The 15,018-nt window shown below is 45.7% G+C and overlaps 1 protein-coding gene across 17 annotated transcripts in view; it reads right to left on the bottom strand.

Moving 5' to 3' along the window:
- SYNE2 (spectrin repeat containing nuclear envelope protein 2) overlaps nt 1–15,018 on the bottom strand; it is a 345,027-nt gene that overhangs the window by 19,410 nt on the left and 310,599 nt on the right. For 15 of the 17 annotated variants that reach the window (XM_045060037.1, XM_045060046.1, XM_045060047.1 and 12 more), the window contains one exon: nt 6,749–6,911. In XM_045060037.1, coding sequence (XP_044915972.1) covers nt 6,749–6,911 — 163 coding nt within the window. Of the gene's footprint in view, nt 1–6,748; nt 6,912–8,711; nt 8,833–12,951; nt 13,185–15,018 lie in introns of those variants that run through there. The other 2 variants (XM_045060052.1, XR_006599678.1) reach the window with 2 other exon arrangements.

The following is a 15,018-nucleotide window of genomic DNA, read 5'->3' as shown; positions in this document are numbered from 1 at the left end:
GGTTAAGAGTCTGACTCTTGGCCGTTGAGCGTCCGACTTCAGCTCAGGTCATGTTCTCACGGCTTGTGAGTCTGAGCCCCAGCTCAGCTGTGCCGACAGCTCAGAGCCTGGAGCCTGCTTTGGATTCTGTGTCTCCCCCTCTCTCTACCCCTCCCACACTCAGGCTCTGTCTCTCTCTGTCTCAAAAATAAATAAACAACAACAAAAAATTAAAAAACAAAATGAGTCCAACTCTTGGTATCGGCACAGGTCACGATCTCGTGGTTTTGTGAATTCGAGCCCCACCTCGGGCTCTGTGCTGACAGTGTGGAGCCTGCTTGGGATTCTCTCCCTCCCACTGCCCCCCCCCCACCCCTCCCCCGCTCATGCTGTCTCGGTCTCTCTCAAAAATAAATTAAAAAACTAAAACAAACAAACAAATAAAACCTCTTAAAAAAGGTATAAACACATCATTTTCAGGTACTGCCCAGAGAATACTTCTGCACACCATGGGAGGGCCGGAGGAGCCTGTTTATTTTGCATTCTGGATGAATTAGGCTTCTCCAGGTATCTAACTTCTGTGGTAAGTGAAAACAGACCACGCTGCTAATCTCAGTATCCAAAGGACATTATGAAGAAACAGCAAAGACAAAGCTAAATCAGCCACTGTTGGCGTAAGTCCCCCGGGTTAAACAGGAGAGATTATTTTATAAACTGCCTGCCACTGTCTACAGAAAGGCAACATAAAAGTTCATTCTGGGTCACCTCAATTATTTAATCGTTTTGGAAATTACTATTAGATAAGACTAATATTTTCTTACTTTTCTTCTGATAAATGTACAATTTTGATCATTCTCTGCTCAGGCGGATATGAAAGAATAAAACGTTAATGCTCAAACCACATTTTAAATCAAGCAGTTTAAAAAAAAGTTTTTTTTTTTTTATTTGAGACAGGGAGAGAGAGAGAACACAAGCAGGGGAGAGGGGAAGAGGGAGAGAGAATCTTAAGCAGGTTCCACACTCAGCATGGAGCCCAAAGTGGGGCTTGACCCCACACCCTGGGATCGTGACCTGAACTGAAACCAAGAGTTAGTCACTCAACCGACTAAGCCTCCCAGGCGCCCATAAATTAAACAGTTTTTAACAGGATCCTAATTGATTAAAAATGGGCACAATGAATTATATTAAGAAAATGTGTTTTTTAGAGGTGCCTGGCTGGCTGGGTTGGGGGAGCTTGTGACTTTTGGTACTGGGTCATGAGTTCGAGTCCCACACTGGGTATAGGGATTACTAAAAGAAATAAACTTAAAAAAAAATAAATAAAAAGAGCAGAGGGTGCCTGGGTGGCTCAGTTGGTTAAGCATCCAAGTCCTGATTTTCGCTCAGGTCATGATTCCATGGTTCGTGAGATCAAGCCCCGTGTTAAGCTCTGTGCCTGACAGTGGAGAGCCTGCCTGGGATTCCGTCTGTCTCTCTCTCAAAATAAATAAATAAACAAAACATTAAAGAACAAAAAAAGAAGAAGAAAGTGCATTTTCTAGTTTGTCAGTCTATGTGTCCTATGAAGAGCCATGTACAGGGTGATTTTTTTTTTTTTTTTAAGCTCTGCAGTCCAGGACAAGTGGTGGAAGTCTTTCTGGGGTCCATGCAAGTACCGGCTTTCAAATTACTAGGTTTAAACAGAACTCAAGCTTTAAGAATTCTCGCCGGCTTGCAGAATTGTCATGGGCTTCCTAAAATGTATTGGCACTGGTAAATGTCTCTTTTGACTTCATTAAAATAATAAGGAATCCTAACATTGGTGTTATATGAGTAATAGTGGCAGTTTTATTTAAAAAAAAATTTTTTTTTTAACGTTTATTTATTTTTGAGACAGAGAGAGACACAGCACGAACAGGGGAGGGGCAGAGAGAGAGGGAGACACAGAATCTGAAGCAGGCTCCAGGCTCTGAGCGGTCAGCACAGAGCCCGATGCGGGGCTCAAACCCACGGACCGCGAGATCGTGACCTGAGCTGAAGCCGGACATGTAACCGACTGAGCCACCTAGGAACCCCAATAGTGGCAATTTAAATTGAAAAATGGTACCTGCCCCTGACCTCAGCTGGTAGGGTCTGGTTGAAAATTACTGAAAAGGTCCAGTCTATGGATAAATATGAGGGCTGCATATTTTATTTTTTTTTTCAACGTTTATTTATTTATTTTTTGGGGGGACAGAGAGAGACAGAGCATGAACAGGGGAGGGGCAGAGAGAGAGGGAGACACAGAATCAGAAACAGGCTCCAGGCTCTGAGCCATCAGCCCAGAGCCCGACGCGGGGCTCGAACTCATGGACCGTGAGATCGTGACCTGGTTGAAGTTGGACGCTTAACCGACTGCGCCACCCAGGCGCCCCGAGGGCTGCATATTTTAATAGACTATTTGCAGTTTCTCTACCTTATTTGTTCAGCTTATATTGAATAAAATGGCGATAGAAAACTAACAGACAGGGTGAATGGGAGAGCAAGAAATGAGCTCTGTGATAGTTTATAGACGACTATCAACATTTTGGTTAACCAAATTGCAAAAATTTTCAAAATTTCCAAACCAGACATTTAAAACACGGCAGCATGATCTACGGATTATAATATGCACTAGTTACTTGGTAAAATATAAAGTAGTGAAGCATACTGAAAAAATGCGAACCATTTAAGTGCCAAACGAGGGACATGTTACGGACTAAACCGATCCCACCACTGATTCCCATTGAGGCATGAGCATGCACAGTAAATTAGATTTCAAAAACTGCGTAAGTGCAATTTGAAGAAGGGGACTTAAGAAACAACACAAGACGATGTAAAAGACTTTTGCCGATGGTTCTGGAAACCGTTTGCGTTGTGTTTCTGTTCCTGAGCAGGTGACCAAGAGCGCTGAAGCTGAGAAAGAGTGTAACAGGGGTGGGAGGAATGAGGAGGAAGATCCAAGGTAAGAGGTCGGGGAGAACACGACCAGGAAGGAGGAGAATACAAAAGGAACTAAAAAAATAAGATAAAGGGAGAAAAGAAGAAAGTCAGTCTCGGGGCAGGGGAGGGGGGTGGGGGGCAGAAAATCACGTGGGGTGGGGCTCCCATGGTGGCTCCAGATTGACTCTGGGGGGAGGGGCTTGGGTTGGCAAGCCAGTGGGGCAGAGTGGTGGCGGCTTGTGGTTTATGGAGGTTGGTGTTTAGCTGAGTTGGCCTGCTGGGAAGGGGGCTACTGGTAATTACAGAATGGGGGGTACCTAACAGCACCGGCTCCCCATGTTAGCATCTGGCACCCCACAGTGAACCAGGGAGCCAAAGAAAACAGGAGAGAAATGTCCAAGGCTTAATGAAAGTGGTTCATGTTTAAAAGTGTCACAAAGGTTGCTACCACTTTCTCTGAAGATGATCTATGCCACAGAAATAACAACTCAACCCTTATTGCTTCAGGAGTTCTGCGTAAGAGAAACAAAAAGGACCCTCATAAGGTTGACCTCTTACCCAGGGTGCTCCCCAGAACATTGCAGTGAGGATCTGGGAAGCACTTTTGCGGGCTTGAGGGCTTCTGCAGAAGGCACTACTAGATGATCCCAAACTTTTAGGTCTTATTTCTGGAAACAATCATGCAACTTATTATACTTAGTGATAGAAACTCAAGTAAGGTTTTTTTAACAGCCCACATATAATTCTTTTGTGTGACACATTTCTGTTTTTCGTGTTTTTGGTGAAGGCTTTAAGGTCTGGTTTTGGTATAATTTTTTTTTTTTAAACAAAAATACTAAAAGTTTGCTCAGGACATGGGTGGTAAGTGGAATTTTGAGTGCCCAAAGATAACCATGTCCTTGTCCCCAGAATCTGTGAATACGTTGGGCTACATGTCAAAGGAGAATTCAAGTTGCCAATTAGCTGACCTATTATCCAGGTGGCCTAGTGTGATTAGGGTCCGTAAAAGTGGCAGAGGGAGGTAGAAGGGTCAGTCAGAGGGAGGAGGGACTGTGAAGGAAAAGCACAGACAGATGCCATGTTGCTGGCTTTGCAGATGGAGGAAGTGGCCATGAGCCAAGCAATGTGGGCGGTCTCCAGAAGCTGGAAAGGGTAAAAAAAAATGGGTTCTCCCCTGCGGCTGCCACAAAGAAATGTAGCCCATCTGACACCTTCATCTTAACCCGGGGTCACACTTCTGACCTCCAGAACTGTAAGATAATAAATTGGGGTCTAAGTTGCTAAATTTGTGGTAAATTTGTTAAAGCAATCATAGAAAACTCCTACAACATCTAACTTCCTTACAGTAATGGTAGTCCTAAACACCAACTCTTTAATTGGCTTTGGATTACTACGAGATAAGAACTCCTTGATGGTGATTCTGAGTTCTGTGAAGAGGGAAGCTTCAAATCAACCACAGTGAAATTATGGACCATTTCAATACAGGACCAAACCAGGCCCGGAGGATGGCAGCTGCTCCAAATTGTATCCTTTGGGGGATACAGTCCCTGCAATTTAATGTTTTGGCACACTCAGGTTTATAAAACATTAACACACATTATTGACTCCTGCCAAATTTTTTCTCTTAAAGGAAAAATATACTCAGCTTCTGTTTATCTGAAAAAAACTCACCACTCAGGGTGAATTGCTATTTGCAAGACCTGTCTGTATGTTCAGGGAATTTATCTTAGCGGATCAAACTTGCAAACAAAGCTGATAATGTCCAGTAGCTGTGACTCCACTGAGAAGGCCATTAAAATCCGTTCAATGTCCATTAACGTGGTACTTCTATCAGTATTCATTTCTCCACAAAGCAAAGACAGCATTGAGATGGTCTCCATGAAAAAGACATACTTAAATTTCTGAGGCTAAGTATTTTTACTTAGTAGCATTGCTAAATGATACTAATTTGAAAGTCAGAGAATAGGCATTGTTTAAACAGTAACAGTAATAGACCGAATGAAGATCTAAGTCAAGAGTAATGGCTCTATTTTATGGTAGCATGAGATGTCACTTATTCCCGTTAAAAGACTGACTTGAACTCAAGGGAATTTGTCATCAATTTATCATCACCTTCTGCCCTCGAATCTAAGAAGTTTCAGCCCTAGCTCTTTCTCTAAGAACAGCTGTTACCTGTGGGTGAATCTTCCTGGTGAGCTGACAGGTAGCAAACACTAAGACTTTGGAGATAATGTGAAGAAAACATATATGAATCAGAGAACCTGATGACAACCATATTGCTTATATGGTCAAAACAGAATCTGCTCACAGGTCTGAGAAAAATCTATGAAGGTGAAGGAAAGCTACTGAAAGGATAATGTAAACTTAATTTTTTTTTTAAGTAGGCTCCACACCCAGCACGGAGTGCAGTGCGGGGCTGGAACCCACAATACCGAGATCAAGACCTGAGCTGAGATAAAGAGTCGGACACTTGGGGCCCCTAGGTGGCTCAGTCAGTTGAGCGTCCGACTTCAGCTCAGGTCATGATCTCGCTGTCTGTGAGTTCGAGCCCCACGTCGGGCTCTGTGCTGACAGCTTAGAGCCCACAGCCTCCTTCGAATTCTGTGTCTCCCTCTCTCTCTGACCCTCACCTGCTCACGCTCTCTCTCTCAAAAATAAAAATGAACATTAAAAAAAAATTTTTTAAAAAGAGTCAGATACTCAACTGACCAAGCCATCCAGGTGCCCCAATACAAACTTAATTTAATTTAATGTTTTTTTTAGAGTTTATTTATTTTGAGAGAGTGCAAGTGAGAGCTGAAGAGGGGCAGAGAGAGAGGGAGAGAGAATCCTAAGCAGGCTCCTCACTGTCAGCACAGAGCCTGATGCGGGGCTCAATCTCATGAACCTCAAGATCATGAGTTGGGTGCTTGGGGCACCTGGGTGGCTCAGTCGTTTAAACATCCGACTTCGGCTCAGATCATGATCTCGCGGTTCATGGGTTCGAGCCCCGCGTCGGGCTCTGTGCTGACAGCTCAGAGTCTGGAGCCTGTTTGGGATTCTGTGTCTCCCTCTCTCTCTGTGTCTCTGCCTCTTATAGTCTATCCGTCTCTCTCTCTCAAAAATAAACATTAAAAAAAAAACAAAAAAGAGTCGGACGCTTAACTGACTAAGCCACCCAGGCATCTTAAACTTAATTTTAAAAATAAAGACAAGCTCCAGGCACTGCATAGGAGAATAAACTTGTGAATACGAGCCCATGGAAGTCAGGAAAGTGAACTTGATAAGTCAGTGACATCAATGAGCACCCACCAGGTTAGTGTGATGTTAACACTGGCAGGACTCAGTGGTTTCACACTGTGGAGTTTCCAGGGTTGGCGCTGAGGGTATGTAACTGATGAGAGAAATGTACAGAGTACCGAAGGGGCTTCCTAAGCATGTTGTTTATCATACTTTTCCCCTCCTAACATCAGTTGTATTGTCCCATGAAAACTTTTCCTAGTTAAAAAATTTATTTTTCTTTCAATTCATTGCCTCCCAAAACGATACGACCAAAAACAAAACAAAGATCCAAGTTTAAAAAAATACATAAGCAAAAAACCTTATTTACCGCTAAGACCTCTTTCTCAAACACTGATCTCACAAAGAGGTATGTGAACGTGGTGGCAGAGGGGCACTCAAGAAATGTCATCTCACACATACAAGGACATGGACACTGGTCAGTTTTCTCTGGAAAAACACACCAATATTATGAAATGTGAACACGCTAAAAGACACAGCCACTACAGGGAAGGTCTGAGTTAGCAGATATCATAGGCACCTATATGCTGACAAAAGTTTGTTTGCCCACCTGCTGCTCGGCGAGCCTCTTCTGGATCTCTTGATCGTCACAGACGTCATAAACAACAGGCTTAGAAAGCTCTGACTCAATTCGAGCCAACCAGGTGCGAAGGTTGCTCATGTTTTTGTCCAACTGCTGAATAAATGCAAAGGTCTCCTTCAGCTTCTTCACCCTAAACGTATTTGCAGGAAAAAAAGGAGGTAAAAAAAAAAAAAAAAAAAAAAGCCCAACGTTGAGTGGTGAGAAAAAGAGGGTGTCACAGGATAAAAAGCAGTTTATGTTGGTTATTGATTTTATAGCAGGAACAGCTCTCACGTCACGGATAGGAGTTTTCACAGAATATGTGACACTTCACAAATTGCTAGTCTGGTTGATTTTCAAATGCACTATGAGTTAATCCAGCCCTACAAACATGAAGTCCTATCTTTCCCAGAGTAGGATCCCCTAAGACCCAGTACCTCTTTCTAGGGCTGCAGAGGAAAGAGGAGATGCTATCCCCGCTCTCTCTAGGTTGAAACAACCACGCTTGATTTCTGTCCAGTTTCTGTCTTGGGTATGCCTGAGATCGCGGCGGTCAGGGACATTCCCCGATGGGTTAAAGACGTTACGTGCCTGGCTCGCTCGGTGATTATCTGGCCCATGATGACGCTCGTGGAACCCTCCTCTTGAGCAAGCACAAAACATATGCTAAAGCCCACCGCATCCAATCTAAGGGGTTGAGGGTGCCACACCCATATACCCAGCCCGTTATGGGGCCGCTGTGCCAGGCCAAAAAGGGAGGAGGGAGTGGGGAGGAGGGACAGGCCAGGATAATCTGCAAGCACCGTTCTAAATCCATCTGCCTCCTACTCCGTGTGGAGCGGATTTGAACGGACACACGCGGCGTCAGTATAACTGGTGAGCTCACTGGCGCCTCAAGGTACTGTCGGGGGGAAACGGCTTGTTCTGGGGATCTGTGGATTCTCAGCGAATCTCAGCGACTTGAAGTAATAGCCGTGACGCCAAGTTCCCACCGACCAAGACTCAGGTTACCAGGTGCCTTCAGAACTCCATCCTACAGCACTACGGAAAGAAAAACTGAGGCTCCAACTCACCAGAAATGCACTGTATTCCCTGCCACCATCATTTCTTCCCAGGTTGCCTGTGACCAGTTCCCTAGCGCCCTCCTTGCCCTCCTCCTCCTCCCCACCTGTGGGTCTGCGGCCCACGTGTACATTTGGGGTGGCATGGCCGATCCACGCATGCTCCGCTGCTTTCACAGTCCTCGCCCCACCCTGTCATATCAGTTTAATCCCCCGACCTTCTCAAGTTGTCCAGCACGCAGTGGCCTCTCTGCCTCTTGCCCTGCACTCTGCAAAGTGGCTCCCCTTCCCTTCTCCTGGAGCCTCCAGCACGGCTCCCCAAAGACACTGGGGGCCCCTGGCCCACGTGCTCCCGCAGCACCTGGGACCTCCTGCCCTGTGTTGCGTCTGCGTCTCTCATTCGCTATCCACCCATCGCAACAGAGCCCGTGCTGGCCAGGCTGCACGGGGCTCCCTACCTCTGCCAGCCCAGTACCTCCCACACTGCCTGGTGGGCGGCGTTGACAAACATCTGTTGCGTGAATAAATGCGTAAGAGCATCTCCACTACAAACGTAGACCACAGAATTGTGTGTTTTTTTTTTTTAATTTTTTTAAATGTTTTAATTTATTTTTGAGAGACAGAGCACAAGTGGGGGAGGGGCAGAGAGAGAGAGGGAGACACAGACTCCGAAGCAGGCTCCAGGCTCTGAGCTGCCAGCACAGAGCCTGACGCGGGGCTCGCACTCATGAACCGCGAGACCACGACCCTGAGCCTAAGTCGGATGTTTGACCGACTGAGCCACCCAAGCGCCCCAGAATTGTGTGTTTTAATTTTTATTTATTTATTTTTGAATCCTACCATCAACCAAATCAACCCTGGGGACTGACGTCTAGCTCCAGCTCTCTTACCAGCTGGTTTTCTGATTTAGGAAAAATCCTTGTGTTTCAGCCTCCTCATCTCTAGTAGGCTTCTGAGGTCCCTCAAGGTCCAGGGAGGTGATAATATCTGGGTGAAGTTACGGCCAGAGTTCTGGAAGTGAGCAGACCTGGGTCTAAGTCCCATTGCACCATGTATGGGCTTTGCACACTGCAAGGAGCCCAACTGTCCTGATTCCCAGTTTCCTGATCATCCACCTTGCAGGTGGTTCTGAGCCCAAAAACAAAAGGACGTGTGTCAAGTCTTTGGCACAGAGCGAGAACTCAATATTAGTTCTTATTGCCACTGGGATTACACGATGCTACAACACCACCTCATTTACATGACACCAGACCTCACAAAGTCCTTTCATAAATATTTATTCTCAACAGTGCCAGGAGGGAGGCCAGCTTAGGAGGCGGCCACGGAGTCCGGTGGTAAAGAGCACAGACTTTGTGGTGAGGGCCTCGGTTTGAATCCTAGCTCTGTTTAAGCTCATCTGAAAAACTGTCAACAGCAGTTAGTCCCTTCCTTCACGGGGTGGCTGAGAGGGTTGAAGGAGATATAAATACATGAAATGCATTTGGCACTGTGCCTAACAGAGATAAATGCCCAGAAACCACGATCGAGAGGATTTTCATGGTGGTTAAGTTTTTCCAAATTACAATCTTACTGCAAATACCACAAGGAGTTCCTTTCAAAGCCTCAAGATGATTTATTAAAAAGGAAGAAACAGAATCTGGGGCCAGGCTTGGATGCAGTTGTAACCTAGATCCTGCCTTCGGCCCTGTGGCTTTCGAGGGACACCCTCCTCCCCCCAGTATCTTGTCACCCTGACTGCCTAGGGATCAGAAAGGACATGCCAGACAATGCCAGAGGAGCTGGGAAACCCAGGCCCTATTGGACAAGGAGTCTTCCATGCAGTTTGCAAGGGGCTGCCCTTCTGGAAGCTCTGGCTGGAGAGGCAGCCCAGCCCTGAGAGCTCCCTAGAATGGAGGGGAGAGGAGGGTCAGCAGCCTCCGCACAGCTCTCCTGCCTCCACCTCCATCCAGCACCTGACCCTACGCCATCCTCAGCATCCCAGCCTCTTTATTTTAAAAAGAAAAGAGCTAAAATGCAATTCTTTAAATGCGGGGGGGGGGGGGGCGGCTAACAGACAAAAGAACCTGGATGTAAACAGAGATGAAGGGACCTTGAATCCTATTAATCCCAGGGTGAGACGTACAATAAGTGGGGGTGGGGCGTGGTAGGAGGCAGGTGGAAGAATAATTTACTTGGCTTCACCAGGACTGATACTCCAGGCCAGTGACGTCCAAAATGGAGTGCTCAAGGCAATCCAGTGGAGTATGGGAACAAAATGCTAGACTTTCTAGTGCTATCCCATTCTTTTGAAGCGTCTACACTGGGCACACTTTAGAATTCACAAACTTTACGACCATGTGGAACAACTACAGACCACGCTGACATGTACCTGTGCCAGGTCTGTCGTGCTTTATACACGGGCAACTCATTTAACCCTCCTGGCAATGCTAGGAGATCAGTACTATTAGCATCCCCATTTGACAGAGGAGGTAACTGTGGCACAGGGATCAAATAACTTGCCCCAGTCACATGATGATTAAATGGCAGAGGCAGGATTTCGACCTGGGCATGCTGTTCTTAGGCTCTTTCCTCGTGGCAACTCATATAAACCTACATACGCTAACGTGCACGCACGAGCCCATGAGATAACGTTAGGCACGGGATGCCTTTTGTTGCTGTAGGGAACATGATTAGAAGTCCAGAGTCGTGGCTCTGGGATACGCTGCGGGGGTAGAAGCCCGTCCACCAAGTGCTATACTTCGGATGCTCCCAGTTGCCCCTCCATGATTTCCTTTCAGTAAGCATTTAACCATGTGCTTTGTCTTGGATCCTGTGCAGATCCCAAGGATTCAGGAGACAACTGAAATACAGATCTTATTCCCGAAGAGCTGATAATCTAACTTAGATTGAATTTCGACATTATAATAACAATATAGGAGGCGTTTCATAAATATCTTTTGAACGAGTAAAGGAGGTTCACCCATACCTTCAAATTTTTCTTTTTCATAAAACACATACCTAGGTTCTATGTTAAAGGAAAGAGGGAAAGGTCAGAGCACCTCTAAGCCATCTTGCCACAGAACAATTTGCTGCCACACTGTAAGCCCTACATGCTCCTCTTTGTATTTTATTATTTTTATTACATTTTTTTTAACGTTTATTTATTTTTGAGACAGAGAGAGACAGAGCATGAACAGGGGAGGGTCAGAGAGAGAGGGAGACACAGAACCCGAAACAGGCTCCAGGCGCTGAGCCGTCAGCACAGAGCCCGACGCGGGGCTCGAACTCACAGACCGTGAGATCATGACCTGAGCCGAAGTCGGACGCTTAACCGACCGAGCCACCCAGGCGCCCCTCCTCTTTGTATTTTAACTGCAGGTCCTTTAGCATGTAGAGAATAGTCCTGAAATGGAAATTATCCCATATAGATGAATTTGATATTAAAAGCCTCCATCACACATTGGAAGCCTTAGGTCTGAGACACAGAATGATGCTAGCCGGACTTGGTCTGGTTCCACACAGGGCAAGCGAAATATTGACAGGCCCACAAATCATACGTACACTTAGATCAAATTAAAGAGAAAGGGAAGGTAGGAGGAAAAGAAAAGAAGAACGTTGCCAAGAAGCTATAAAAGATTCGCCTAATCAGGATCCAACCTTACCCCTATGTCCCAACCTCCGACTGAGGACGTAATATCCAAAAGTGCATGGTGATTTAAATAAATGTTTTTTTTGGTTTTTTTTTTTTTTTTTTTTTTTTAGATAATCCCGTCACAACTTACTCTAGGAACCCTCACGTGTACTGTTGAGTTTGTAGCGTATTCTATGCAGATACTGTAATCTGATTATCACCTTTCCAGGCTCAAGAAGTATGGGTCATTTGCCAACCCAGGCAACCAACCTCCATGTTAGGCCTTGTTAATACCGCTCTTGGAAAAATTTAAATCTCGAGTTCATGTTGAGAAACAAGGAAACCCATTCAGAACCCAGACCGCTGGCACAGGGAAGCAACCACAATATTGCATCACATCAACCATGGAGGCAGTTTGTTTACGTGGCTCATCATCTCTAACTTGCCCATGTTTTACCCAGGTGCACCACATATAGAAATCCTGTTTCTCTACAAACAATAAGTGTGATTTCCTGAGTCAAATTCTAATTCTGAGGATTGGGAGAACAACACTTTTAGGTGCAAAGGGGAAGTTTCTTACCTGTGTAGATTACTGGAAGACCTTTTTATATGAGATCAAACAAAAATAAGAATTTTTACTAAGAGTAGCTACAAATTAGGAGATCTTTTGCAGGGATTATGGGTAGAAATGCAGCAGATAATCAAGGTGAATAAAGTTTTATTTTAATAGTGATAGATCAGAATACAATACTTGTGAGCCCTGTCTCCCTCTAAAACAAACAAAACCCAATCTGGTTAGTATCATTCTATGTAGCAGACCTAAGGCTTACAACATGTGATGGAGGTTTCTAGTATCAAATTCATCTATATGGAATAATTTACACTTCAGTCCTATTCTCTACATGCTAAAGGGTCTACAGCTAAAATACAAAGACCTTAGATCATCATCAATGAAAAAAATCCTATGCCAATGTGGACAGCATAACTTAAAAAATACTGAAACCCGAGATGGCCGAAATATCTGAATTTGTGCAGAAACAAACAGCTACTCAAACCTGGGGGCAGCTGTCAGCTGCTAAAAACACCATACAGATTCTGTACAACTGCATCTTTTTACGTGACTAAACAGCTTTATAGTAAGATAATCAATTACTCCAAGATCTTGAGGCCCTGATTTGAGACATTCGAGCTAATCGTCTCTTTGAAGCATTCATGTCGCCGGAGGACTTCCATTTTCCACACAGCATAATCACCCCTCTCCCTTGCTTGTCAAAAGCTGGGCGCAGACGCCACGCTCTTGAGCTGACACTGGGAGAGAACCCATCCCCCCCCCCCCCAATGGCTGAGCGCGCGCGCACACACACACACACACACACACACACACGCACACACACTCCACAGCCACCATCTCATCCATCGCTCCTATTGTAACCAAAATGAGGGAGCAAGAAAGGGAGACATACAGAGGCAGCAGCCGCCCCTCGGCCATATGCTGGGCTGATGGCTGAAATGGCACTTACTGTTGATGAGAAAAAACCATTCCTTCTGTTTAGGGGAAGCTCCAAGTTCCCGGCTGCACCTCCACCTCCCGGGCCAAGGCAGCCCCTCCCCCGGCCACCCGCCAGTCCATCCCCTGGCTCAGCATCCGAGCGGCCGCCCTCCCGCAGGCTCGGGCCACAAAGCAGCGCCCCCAGGAAGGGAGCCGACCTGCCTCTCGGCTCACTGCAGTTTTAATCTCCGTTTTCTCCCTTCCAATAAACAAATATCTCCAGCTCCTTCCTCTCTCTCTCACACACACAGTCTTTGTTCTGACGCTACAGGATTGCAATGCTGGGGGAAGAAAGTCACAGTGTTATCTTGGCTGTGGGTTATTTATGAAGTGCTGTAAACAGAGGGAAGAGAAACATTTAGGTCTGGGGCACGGGAAAGAGGATTTCTGTCCTCCTCAAGCCAAATTTTGGCTTCAGGTTGGAAAGAACTGGTGAAACTGGAAACCCCTGAGTCCAACAGGGATACCCTCCTAGGGTCCTCCTGAGGAAGAAATTTCCAGGGAATGCGGGGGTGGGAGGTGGGTTTCTGCCCTGCCTTTTTAGCCCTGTGCATCCTGGTTTAGGAAAAGGCAGAGAGTTCACCAACTCCATTCCTCCGCCTTTTGCAAAAAAACTCTATGTTATAGCCCAAATGGACTTCAAGACTTTGCAGAGGAAGAGATTTTGCAATTTTCCTTGTTAGCTCCTCCCAGGATTGACCATAATGTCTCTGAAAATTCCTCCATATCCTTAATCTGGGTTTCTCTAGGGTATCCCAAGTGGCTGTTTACCAGAGCACCCTTGGTTTGTGTCCAGCCCCTTTCAGACCTACTCTCAGCCTTATTTGAAGCCTCAACAATATCATTTCTCATGGGTCCCTAAAGCCCAACATACCGTAATTATTATATCCCCACCTTGAAACACAGCGAGCACATTCTAGACCCGTGAAATTAAGAGGACAGGTTTGGAAACCGTTCTCCCCAAATGCAACATCTAACTGGTGCCTACACGCTTAGCTGTCCCTGGGACCTGCTAAGTATGATCCCCCAAAGACTAGTACTTTGGACCTGCTGATGCTGCCCGATGCTGTCTGTTCACTGACCCCCTGGTGGTTGCGGTCTTCTTGAGGAAACTCCCCAACCCTCAGGGCCCAGGAGCAGCAGCCCCATGCTCCGGAGGGGGAAAGATCAGGCTGATGGGAAGGAAAATGGAGATGGGGAGGGTGACCTCACATCTGGCTTCTCCTGCACTAAAATCTCTAAATCCTTCCAGTTGTACTGGATCAGGCCAGAGCAAGTCAACTCTATGACTAGCAGCATTGTTTGGTCTTCCAAAATAACCTTGAGAGAATACAGATAAAAAGAGAGCGAGGAAAAACTTTATCAACTTAAAAAGGCACACATCTCCCTGCCCATTCTGCAAGGGATGGAAAACACTCCCAACACACGGTCGCCATGGTAATAACTGCTAGGTTTAAATGACAAAATTTTAATTGCTACTATTGTGAAACAGGTGGGGTTTTCACGTTTGGTAGGTGAAATGTGAAAATTATGCTTAGTTAAAAAGTTTCTTTTCATGGACTTGATTCTTCTGATAGTGAGAACTATCTAGTCTAAACAGGGAGGGATCGTATGGAAGCATGCCTGAGCAAGTCCCCCCGTGAAACACTGGCTTAAGGATATCAAGTCTGCTAATGACGTTGCCATCATGAGAAATTAAATTTTTTTTTTAAATCTGTATTTTTTAGAGAGAGCATGAGCAGGGGAGGGGCAGAGAGAGAGAGGGAGACACAGAATCTGAAGCAAGCCCTAGGCTCTGAGCTGACAGCGCAGAGCCCAACGTGGGGCTCAAACTCACGGACAGTGAGATCATGACCTGGGCCAAAGTCAGAGGCTTAACTGACTGAGCCACCCAGGCGCGCCAACCATCAAGAGAAATTAGAGAGAAAGGTAAAAACATTGAGGACATTTTTTCTTAAGGAAAAGAAAAAATAAAGCCCCCGTGGTTCCTTTTTCCATAATGAACATTTAGAAAAAACAGATAAGCAAAAAGAAAACC

This window comes from Felis catus, chromosome B3 (assembly GCF_018350175.1).
Source record: "Felis catus isolate Fca126 chromosome B3, F.catus_Fca126_mat1.0, whole genome shotgun sequence".
Taxonomy (NCBI): Eukaryota; Metazoa; Chordata; class Mammalia; order Carnivora; family Felidae; genus Felis; species Felis catus.
This window is presented reverse-complemented; position numbering and strand designations above follow the sequence as displayed.